Source organism: Lipotes vexillifer, unplaced genomic scaffold (assembly GCF_000442215.2).
Source record: "Lipotes vexillifer unplaced genomic scaffold, Lipotes_vexillifer_v1.1 scaffold619, whole genome shotgun sequence".
In the NCBI taxonomy this organism is placed as follows: Eukaryota; Metazoa; Chordata; class Mammalia; order Artiodactyla; family Lipotidae; genus Lipotes; species Lipotes vexillifer.
Window position 1 is genome coordinate 554,637 of NW_006777082.1, and position 12,053 is coordinate 566,689.

At 35.5% G+C, this 12,053-nt stretch overlaps 1 protein-coding gene across 3 annotated transcripts in view; it reads right to left on the reverse strand.

The window, feature by feature from the left end:
- The window catches only part of TUSC3 (tumor suppressor candidate 3), a 189,695-nt gene that overhangs the window by 92,576 nt on the left and 85,066 nt on the right, over positions 1-12,053 (reverse strand). For all 3 annotated transcript variants that reach the window (XM_007450762.1, XM_007450763.1, XM_007450761.1), the window contains 2 exons: positions 9,992-10,132; positions 5,971-6,111 (listed from right to left, as the gene is read on the reverse strand). In XM_007450762.1, the coding sequence (XP_007450824.1) occupies positions 5,971-6,111; positions 9,992-10,132 (282 nt within the window). The remainder of the gene's footprint in view (positions 1-5,970; positions 6,112-9,991; positions 10,133-12,053) is intronic.

Genomic DNA, 12,053 nt, shown 5'->3' on the forward strand with positions numbered 1-12,053 from the left:
AGTGAGCAAATGGAGGCTATCAGCACCCAACCTAGCTTTACAAGATTGAGAGACAGGATACAATCTTGAGTATGCCCACAAGACGGAACAGGCTTATCCACAGAAAAGATCTGAGAAAGCCTCAGAGTCCCTAACATGACTGAAGAAAGGAATTTCTCTCCCAAAGCCACCTAATTTTGGAGGAGGTACACTTCTTCAAATATGAAGAAAGCAATGCAAGACTTCATTTCAAGGAACATGACACCATCAAAGGAGTACAATTTTCCAGTGACCAACTAATAAAGAATTCAAAATAGTTGTTTTAAGGAAGCTCAGTCAATGAGCTACAAGAAAACACATAAAGATAATTCCATAAAATCAGGAAAATAATACATGAACAAAATGAGAAGTTTAACAGAGAGATAGGAATCATAAAAAAGAACCAATTTGGGAGCTGAAGAATATGACAAATAAAATGAAAAATGCCATAGAGAGTATCAACTGGAAGAAAGAATCTGTAGAGATCACTTGAAATTATGCAGTCAGGGGGAACAGAGAAAAGAACAGAGTGACAAAAACCTACATAAACTATGGGATATCTCTAAAAGGAACTATCTGTGCATTACTGGAGTCCCAGGAGAAAAGAAGAAAGGGGCAGAAAGTTTAAATAATGCCTGATGAAAAGAACCCCCAAAACAGAATTAAATCTGAATTTTCACAATTAGGAAACAAATACTTAGGAAACAAATACAACTGTCACTGAAAAATATATTTTTTAAAATATGTATATTTACATAAACGTCTTTATAAACATAGGAAAAAGTCAAAGGATTGCTTCACTTATTAGAGGTTATCCCTAGGGAATGTCCCTTCCTGATGTAATTAAAATTGAGGGAAAAAAGATAGTTTTTAACAGCAGTAAAGTTACTAAAAAGTAGACTTATTTTCAAAACTACTCTCTCTAAGCATATTTGCTGAACACAAACATGTGAACAATTCTGCCCTAATTTATTTTCTCCACTTTGCAAAATACTGTTCTCCCAGCATAGTACCACCAAATTTCAACCCTAAATCATCTTCTCCGAGATACACCCCCTTAAGGCTATCAGTGTATTTCTCAGCAGAAACCTTGCAAGCCAGAAGACAGTGGAATGAAGCATTAAAAATGCTACAAGAAAAAAAAAAAATGCCAACCAAGAGAACTTTACCTGGCAAAGTTGTCCTTCAGGGGTGAAGGATAGATAAAAACTTTCCCAGACAAACAAAAGGTAAGAAGTCCATCACCAATCGATTTCCTTACAAGAAATACTGAAAAACATTCTTCATGCTAAACACACTGGTAAAGGCAAGTATATAGTCAAATTCAGAATACTCTAAAACTGTAATATGGTACGAGAAAACAGTTAATAAGATAACATTAGTAAGTCCTTATCTATCAAAAGTTTCTTTAAATATAAATGGATTAATTTATCCAAACAAAAGGCACAGAGTGAACGAATGGATAAAAAAGGAAGACATAACTATATGCTGCCCTCAAGAATTTCACTTCTGCTTCAAGGAGACAAATAATTTCAAAAAAAGGGATGGAAAAAGATATTTCACACAAGTGGAAACCAAAAGAAAAAATAGAGTAGCTATGCACTCATCAAACAAAATAGACGTGAAGGAAAAAATGATGGCAAGTGACAAGGTAAATGAATAAAATGAAAGAGGAGACATTAAACTCATACTACAGAAATACAAAGGATTATAAGAGACTACTATGAACAACTGTATGCCAACAAATTGGATAACCTAGAAGAAACAGATAAACCCTTGAAACACAAACCTATCAAGACTGAATCATGAAGAAACAGAGAATTTGAACAGACCTATAACAAGTAAGGAGATTGAATCAGTAATTAATGACCTCCAAACAAAGAAAAGCCCAAGAACAGATGGTTTCCCTGGAAAATACTACCCCATATTTAAAGAAGAATTAATACCAATCCTTTTCAAACTCTTCCAAAAAATTAAAGAGGGAACACTCCCAAACTCATTGTATGAAGCCAGCATTACACCGATATGAAAAGATAAAGCTACAGATCAATATCCCTGCTGAATATACATGAAAAATTCTCAACAAAATACAGTAAACCAAATTGAACAGCACATTAAAAGAATCACACACCATTAACAAGTAGGATTTATCCCTGGGATGTAAAGATGATTCAACATCTGCAAATCAATCAATGAGATATCTCAATTAACAAAATGAATAAAAATCACATGATCATTGATGTTGCTATAGAAAAAGCATTTGACAAAATTCCACATCCTTTCATGATAAAAACTCAATAAATTGGGTACAGAAAGAATGTACAACAACATGATAAAAACCAGATACAATAAGCTCCCAACTAATATCATGTTCAACTGTGATAGGCTGGAAGCTTTCCCTCTAAGATCAGGAACAAGAAAGGGTGTCCTATCATCAATCTTATTCAACATAGTACTAAAGTACTATCTAGAGCAATTAGGCAAGAGATATTCAAATCAGAAAAGAAGTGAAACTGTTTGCAGATGATATCATCTTCCTAAAGACTGCACCAAAAAAGGGTTTGAACTAATCACTGATTTCTTCACTAAAGTTGCAGGATTCAAAATCAACATACAAGGACTTCCAAGGACTTCTTCCCTGGTGGTGAAGAATCTGCCTGCCAATGCAGGGGACACAGGTTTGAGCCCTGGTCCAGGGAGATCCCACATGCCGTGGAGCAACTAAGCCCCTGTGCCACTGCTGGACCCGTGTGCCACGACTACTGAAGCCCACGCGCCTAGAGCCCGTGCTCCACAACAAAGAGAAGCCACTGCAATGAGAAGCCTGTGCACCGCAACAAGGATTAGCGAAGAAAGCCCACACGCAGCAACGAAGACCCAACACAGCCAAATAACAAAACAAAACACAAAATCAGCATACAGAACTCAGTTGCATTTCTACACTAATAATAAATTATCCAAAAAAGAAATTAAAAAATCCCATTTACAACAGCATCAAAAACAGTTAAATTCATTCCTAAGCATTTTATTAAGGAGGTGAAAGATCTGTACATGACACTCATGAAAGAAATTAAAGAAAACAAATGGGAAGTATCTTGTGTCCAACTATAGATATCCAACTACCTAGATTGGAAGAATTAATATTGTTAATATGTCCACACTACCCAAAGCCATCTATAGATTCAATGCAATCACTATCAAAATTCCAATGGCATTTTTCACAGAAATAGAAAAATTCATATGGAACCACAAAATGATCCCAGATAGCCAAAGCAATCCTGAGGAAAAAAAAAAAAAACCAAAGTGGGAAGCATCACATTTCCTGAAATCAAATTATATAACAGCTACAGTAATCAAAACAGTATGGTACCCCCATAAAAATCACATAAACCAATGGAATAGAATTGAGAGCTCACAAATAACTAATGCATATGCCATCAATTAATATTTGACAAGAAAGCAAAGAATATACATCAGGGAAAGAACAGTCCCCTCAATAAACAGTGCTGGGAAAAGTGAATATTCACATGCAAAATAATGTGAATAACTACTTCCTATCTTATACCACTCACAAAAATCAACTCAAAATGGATTCAAGATTTAAATATAAGACCTGAAACTGTAAAACTCCTAGAAGAAATATAGGGAAAAAATTCCCTGACATTAGTCTTCACAGCAATATTTTGAATATGACACCAAAAACTTTTCATTTTGTTGATGAACTTTACAGATTCCCTTTACTGCTCCTTGAGCTAGAACCACAGATATCTTCTAGATATCTTTGCTCCACATGGCTCACTTTCAACTTTCAAGCTGAACTGAGTTTAAGTCAAGAAAAACCAAAATAGTAAACAAAAAATTATCAACCCTCAACATCTTCTAATTAGATGTCATTTTGAAAGCTGATGTTCTTACCTGATCTACCTGCTGACACTTTTTAAAAACATCAAATACTTGAGCCTTGCATTCTCTCCAGGTTTTATAGTTATATCACCAGGAGAAAAGGTTGGCATATGTATAATGCCATCTTACCTATAAACAGAGTGTCATTTTTTAAAACCATGATTTCTGTCTTATATCTGAGTAGCAATAATCCTTTACATATTCTGTGTGACAGCACATAGTCTGCTATTGCATTTTGATCCAAACTGACAATATCTGTCCTTTGATTGAGGTGCTACATCTGTTTATATTTAAAGTACATAAGTATATTGATATGATATGACTGATATGATGGTATTTAGGTCCATCATTTTTTAAATTGTACTGGGTTTCTTGTGTTTTACTCCTCTGTTCCTCCTTTCATTCCTCCTTTGTGTTAATTATATATTTTTAGTATTCCATTTTAATCACTATCTTAGCTTTCCAGCTAATCTCTTTGTATTATGTTTTCAATTGTTCCTCTGAGGATTACAATATGTATCTTAAACTCATCCCAGTCAAGTTAAAGTTGATATTGAACCACATCAGCTAAAATATAGGAACTTTTCAACAACATAGCTCAATTTATCCTTTAATATGCTATTGTCATGCACACACAACAAACCCACCAATCCATCAATGCAGTGTTATATTTTGCTTTAAACAGTTATATGTCTTTAAAATATAAAAAGCAAAGAGAAAAATATTAAGCCACTATAATTAGGAAAGCTCCATTTTCTAGTAAGAATTTAAGTCTGTTTGTATAATATAGATATTATGCTACCATTTATATTATTTTACACCAATATTTTTAATTAGTATAACTATTAAATATCAGATATATCGCTGAATATATTTTATTTATATACTGTCCACATTTCCATTTTATTAGCTAATTTTTTTTTTTTTTTTTTTAAAGGAGATGTTGGGGGTAGGAGTTTATTAATTAATTTATTTATTTTTGCTGTGTTGGGTCTTCGTTTCTGTGCGAGGGCTTTCTCTAGTTGCGGTGAGCGGGGGCCACTCTTCATCGCGGTGCGCGGGGCTCTCACTATCGCGGCCTCTCTCGTTGTGGAGCACAGGCTCCAGACGCGCAGGCTCAGTAGTTGTGGCTCACGGGCCTAGTTGCCCCCCGGCATGTGGGATCCTCCCAGACCAGGGCTCGAACCCGTGTCCCCTGCATTAGCAGGCAGATTCTCAACCACTGCGCCACCAGGGAAGCCCTAGCTAATTTTTTTTTTAACTTAGCACAATCATAAAGGGAAGAAAAATCCTTTTAGTACAAACTGAAATAGGATCACGTTCACCTGGATTCTCCTAATAGTATCCTAACCAGGGATCACGTTCACCTGGATTCTCCTAATAGTATCCTAACCAGGTTTCCTGATCCCAGACATACCCTTCAATTGATTGCCCACTGCTACCAAAGTGATCATTCTAAAACATAAATGATGTCACACACTCTAGGAAGCCTGTCATGACCTTCGTCACTCAAGATTAGGTGACCTTCCTATGATATTTTGTGCTTACCTCCATCACAGCATGTGTAACATTACACTGTATTTGTCTTCTGCTTAGCTTGTATCCCCACGATGAATTACGTACAGGTAGGGTCTATGTCTTACCTTTATACCTCCAGTACCTAATAAACATCAGGAACATAGTAGAGACACAAGAAAAGAGTTGCTGGATAAAAACAACTGAATGAGTACATTTCCAACTGCTTCAGTTTGTAAGAGTCTCCAAACTACTAATTCTTAGTATATTTCTAAATGTATTCAACATACATTCATTTAGCACTTGCAATATGCCAAGTACACAGGGAAAGACATTACATTTTAAAAGTGAAACGCAGAAGGAAGATAGCACAGTCGTGACTAACTGAACTTAAATTATGTCACCTTCAGTCCTAAAAAGTTAATTCCTCTCATCCAGACTTGATTTCCATTACAGTAATAATCTGGCTCATTTTGTTAATATTATACAACTTATACCATTACACAAAGAAATAGGGTAAATGTGTTAACATACCAGAGATACCATGGCCCAACCAGTCTTGTTATAGATGAACTCCAAGTTGTTCCTTCTTAAATACAGCAAACCACCCACAAGTGACACTAACAAGGCCAAAGCAATGGTGCCAGAGTAGTTGGGTGGTCTGAAGACACGAATCTGCAAGAATACAATGAAAGTTTTTAAAGTTAAAGAAAAATATTAATCTTTTTCACTGAACCATATTCTAGTCCTTCCAGTCTTTTAACACAAATAATTCAGAAAGGTGTCACCTTACTTTTCATATCTGGAAATAACATTCCTTTTGCTCTTTATGAGTCAAAAAATACATGCCTTAAAACATCATGGCTATGTAACACAACTTGCTCTTAAGGTGCTTTTAGGTGAATACAGTTAAATATATGCAAAACCTACTTATATTCATCCCAGAGCTGTTCTGGTTCACCCATGGAACAGGGAATCATCTGGTAAAAAGTAGAGGTGAGATGGGGGGTATAATACTTGTATTATTTCAAATTGGAACTTTTTAAAAGGTTTTTCTTAATAGCTTTATTGAGCTATAATCCATATACCACACAATCCACCGTTTGAAAGTGCACGATCAAATTTTTTTTTTAGCATATTCACAGATATGTGCAACCATCACCACAGTCAGTATCAGAACATTTGAATCACTTCAAAAGGAAATCCCATACCCTTTAGCATTCACTCCCTTATTCCTCTCACCCTCCAACCTTAAGCAACCACTAATAAATCTACTGTCTGTCTCTATACATTTCCCTATTCTGGAATTTCATATAATATGTAGTCTTTTGTAACTGGCTTCTTTCACTTAGCATCATCTTTTCAAGGCTCATTCTTGTTGGAAAATGTGCCACTGCTTCATTCCTTTTTATGGCTGAATATTCCATTGTATGGATATCACATTCTGATCCATTAATCACTTAATCAGTTGATGGGTATTTGGGTTGTTTCCACCTTGTGGCTATTATGAATAATAATGCTGCTATAAACATTCTTGTACACGTTCTTGTGTAGGTGTATGTTTTCATTTCTCTCAGGTATATACCTAGGAGTGGGATTGCTGGGTCACATAGAAACTCTATGTTTAATGGTTTGAGGAACTGTCAAACTGTTTACCAAAGTGGCTGCACTATTTTGCATTCCCACCAGTGGTGTATGTGGGTTCGTATTTCTCCACTTACTTGTCAATGCTTATGACATCATTTCTTGATTCTAGCCACCCTAGTGGGTGTGAAGTGGTATCTCACTGTGGGTTTGATTTGCATTTTGCTGATAACTAATGATATTGAGCATCTTTTTTGTATTTACTGGCCACTTGTATACTTTCCTTGAAGAAATGTCTATTTACATCCTTTGCCCACTTTTTAATTGGGTGGCCTTTTTATCGGTTATTAAGAGTCCTACATATATACTAGATATAAGTCCCTTATAAGAAAAATGATTTGCAAACACTTCTCCCATTCTTGGGCTGTCTTTTCAGTTTTTGATGGTGACTATCAAAGCACAGAGACTACTTTTTTTTTAAAGTAGCTGTAATCGAAAATCATAAACACAATTTCACAGGTCTTGGTTCTGGTAACATTCCCCACGAGAGGAAACCAAGGCTCCTAGGAGAGATGGCTAACTGAGCACTGGGTAGAATAGATGTGTAGATACAAGATGATCCTGAAACATATTATGTCAGAAAGTAAGAAAGCATTTAAAAGAAAATGATGGAGACATGTTACAAGGACAGGGAAGCCAGCATGAAGGGACACCCACTAGTCAAATCTAGAACAATTTTGGCACCAAAACATTTAGGCACAGTAATAACTTACAAACCACTGGAGAAAGAAAAAGCAATTCATGAGTCTGTACCAATGAATGAGTAAGTGATAAAGAGGGGAGGACTCTTGCTTACAGTAGAATGCTATGAGCCAACTAGAAATATGGACAAAGTGCTAGAACTGGAACATCATCATTTTGCAACCATCATGATAAAATCTGGATCAGGCAAGGATCATTAATGGATGCTAAATATTGACAAAATTTTGATGAGGAGCAAGATATTTGCATGATCTTAAGGGGTCTCCACATAGATAGATAGCTTACTAATTAGAAAGGGGGGGGAAGAATAGTAATTACATAATGGAGAAATGAAAGACACCTTGATAAGATGTTCAAAATTAACATCACCAATGAGGGAACAGAGGGCATCATGGGCTATACATGTAGTTAGAACAAAACATGATCTCTGTGGTATTGTGGTCAAGAATGCATTAGCAGAATCCAGTCAAAAAAAAAACATCAGGCAAATCAAATAAGTATCATTCAGTTCAAAAAGTGGGAGAGGATTATATTCTTCAAGATGGCAGTGTTTTAGATAAGTTATGGAAATGTTCCAGGTTAAACAAGGCTAAAGGACAAGTAAATGTAATACCTAACTCTAGACTGGATCTTGTACTGAAGGTGGGAAAATATTATTAAAGCATAGTATCAGGTCAACTGACAAAGCTAGAATATGTACCATAGCTCAAACAGAAATATTATACCAATGTAAATCTGTGAAGGTGATAACCGTACCATCTTCATGTATTTCTTAGGAGATGCAATTCACCTTAAAATGGTTCAGAAAAAGACTGTGTGTGGGTGTGTAAGTATGTGTGGAGAGACAGGGTGGTAAGAGAATAAGAATGGCAAAGCAAAAGCTGTAAAAAGTCAACACTATGTGAATCCTGATAAAGGGTATACACTGGAACTATTTATACTATTTTCATTTGTGGAACTTTTTAATTTGAAATTATTTATAAACAGATCCACATTTGTAAAAAAAAGATATATCTACTAACAATGTGTAAGTATGATAATAGGTTAGAATCATTTCTGATTAAAATTCAGTATTTCTTGTAAAGAATTAATAGTACTTTTCCATATTACCTTTAATATTTTGTACCAAATAAATGATACATTGTAGAGCTGAATATCTGCCAAAACATTTCCAAAAAAATGATGAGTTAGGAAGTTTAGCCACTGAAATATCATTAATACCTATATTATTTTATTTACAATGATGGTAGTATAATATGAGACGTCTTTCTCAACTGAGAATAAATGTGTTTACACCTTATAGTAAAAATCAATGCTTCTGAATTACTTCTAAGGTAAATATAATTTTAAAGTAGCTGGTTATAACTGTTCACTGTAGAACATTCTGGTGACATTACGCTCTCCACACAGACATGAAGTATCATCAACATTTTTGTTCATTTACTTGCTGAATAAACTGTCTGTACATCTACACTCATATTTATGCTTTTCTGAGTCATACTATAAATACTATTTTAAGCTTCTTTCTACATCAGGTATTCTTGCAAACCACTGTCTAGACTCTGGCACATTTAATTAGTCTCTTATTTTTACACATTTGATTTCTTTACGATTTTTTCCATTAAAATGAACATTTAAACTTTTTTTCCTATGGTTAAGAATTTAAATCATTCCTGATTATATCCTTAAGTTAAATTCCTACAAGTGGAGTTATTAAGTTAAATTCCATAAAATAAAGACATGACACATACCATTAGAATAGTTACACCAATTTACAGTCCCAAGCACAGTATATGTCAGTGGCATTTTCTCACATGGCTCATGAAAAAGTGGGTATTATCCCATTTTTATTTGCTCAAAGGATAGATAAAAATTATACATCTGGCTTTTTAATTAGAATTTCTTTGATTACTAAGACCGCTGAGCAACAGTCAGTATATTTTTTAGCCCGTGAAATTACTTTGTGCCTAACTTACGTATTCTTTAATGGTTCCCTGATATTTTAAGAACCATGATTTTTAAAACCATTTAAATTCACCTAACTCAAAATTTAACTTACAGCTATCAGATGCAGTTTTCTTGAAGCAAGGAGAAATGTTCCATAGAGAAATTGGAAAAAAACAAAAAAAATCCTGTGGCCTTATTACAATGTTCTACCAAACCACACTAATTAGCCTGTTATTAAAACTGGTAGGGAATATGAACATACATGAACATCCGTTCTGTCAGCAATCCACTTTGCTAGTTGCTCAGCTGCAAATCCAATTCTTTGAAGGTCAAAAGTATCAGCTCTCTTGGGTCTGCCTTTTGGAGGAAAATGCATAAATGTAGGAGCAGAGTTCATGTTGAGCTGTAAAACATGAGATAAAACATACTAAATACAGTATCCCACCAATCTTTATATATCCTTCATCTGACATTTTATGGGGTTTTTTCCTGCATGAATTTTGGAAACATAGCGTTTATTATGAAAAGCCAAGTGGCTTTCCAGAGCTTAACTACTGTTTTTAGTCATCTTAATAAATTGTTGAATAGAAAAGAACTTAGGAATTAGGCCAAGCTTGCTGAACCTTCACATTTAACATACATCATTCACATTCTCAGCTGCATCTTCTATTTCATCGGCCATTTCCCTCTTTATTTTCTAGAATTCTACAACTAAAGAATGAAATGATTCAAAGTGCAAAATAGAAACACTGTAATTTGGTGGTACATGGACTGTTTTCACTTCTTAAGCAGTTATTAAAGAAAAAGGACCGGCATTTGATGAAAGATATAAATATATCATGTAATTAATTTCAAGTATATTGACTTCTTTGTTAAAACTTTAAAGACTTTTGTTCAACTCCTCCATTATTTCAACTGTCTCAAAATGGTTATATTCATAACTATTTTCTAAAGGCAAGCTCCATTTGAAAAGTATACTGAATAAAACACTACTCTAGTATAAACAATATCATATCCAAAAACAAATATGAGGTTAATTTGCATTGAGGAGTAAACTGCAAAACATACATACAGATTAAATTCTTGCTGCCCAAGAATTATGAAAAATGTTTCAAATCAAAGGCCAGGAGATTTTTGGCCCTGACTTCCAATATATAGTTCAGAATTCCCCAATAATGAGAATAAAAAGCAAACTGAAGTAACAACAAACATCATATCATGCTTGTTGTCATCAAGGTAAAGATACAGCAGTACCAGCTGTGGGCCCGCATGTTACAGACATTTAGTAATTTTTATTAAATTGAACAGAACACAGCCACCAAGTCCTCTCTTCCCTGTGATTTCTCCCCCTCCACATTTTGTTCATGTGTTTCCTGACAGATGCACAAGAGATAGCTACAGCCAATATGTAAATGTAAGATTCAAGGGAGAGGAAGTCCCTGCATTAGAACAATCAGAAGCTCCACGCTAAGACACGTCACATCCTAGAATTTTAGAGTTAAAAAAATATAATTCAAAGCTTTCATCTTAATTAAAATGTACAAATTCCCAAGGCTACACAAAGCAGGGTACAACACACTCCTGACTGCTAGTGCAGAGCACCTTCTAACACATCATTAACTTGTTGGCCTGCTGTCAGACACTTAGCCTCAGCCATCACATGGGAATCACATATAATTTACTTTCCAAACAAGTCTCCAACAAGCTAGAGATTGTCAAATTTCTTCACTTGTTCTTAATATCATATCCAGACACCACAGTGACAGTGCTTTAAAACATCAGTTTAGAGGGGCTTCCCTGGTGGCGCAGTGGTTGAGAATCTGCCTGCCAATGCAGGGGACACGGGTTCGAGCCCTGGTCTGGGAGGATCCCACATGCCGCGGAGCAACTGGGCCCATGAGCCACAACTACTGAGCCTGCGCGTCTGGAGCCTGTGCTCCGCAACAAGAGAGGCCACGATAGTGAGAGGCCCGCGCACTGCGATGAAGAGTGGCCCCCGCTTGCCACAACTAGAGAAAAGCCCTCGCACAGAAATGAAGACCCAACACAGCCAAAGTAAATAAATAAATTAAAAAAAAAAAAAACAAACCGTCAGTTTAGAGAGAGTACTTCAACAAAATGTGATTCAGTAGTTAGCAAGAAAGAAAACACACGCATTAAGAATCTTTTAGTAGTTCCCAAGTAAAACAAAATATACACTTCCCTATTTTTGTAGATTATAATTCCCCATAAAAATCATTAGCAGGGGCTTCCCTGGTGGCGCAGTGCTTGAGAGTCCGCCTGCCGATGCAGGAGACGCGGTTGGTGCCCCGGTTCGGGAAGAC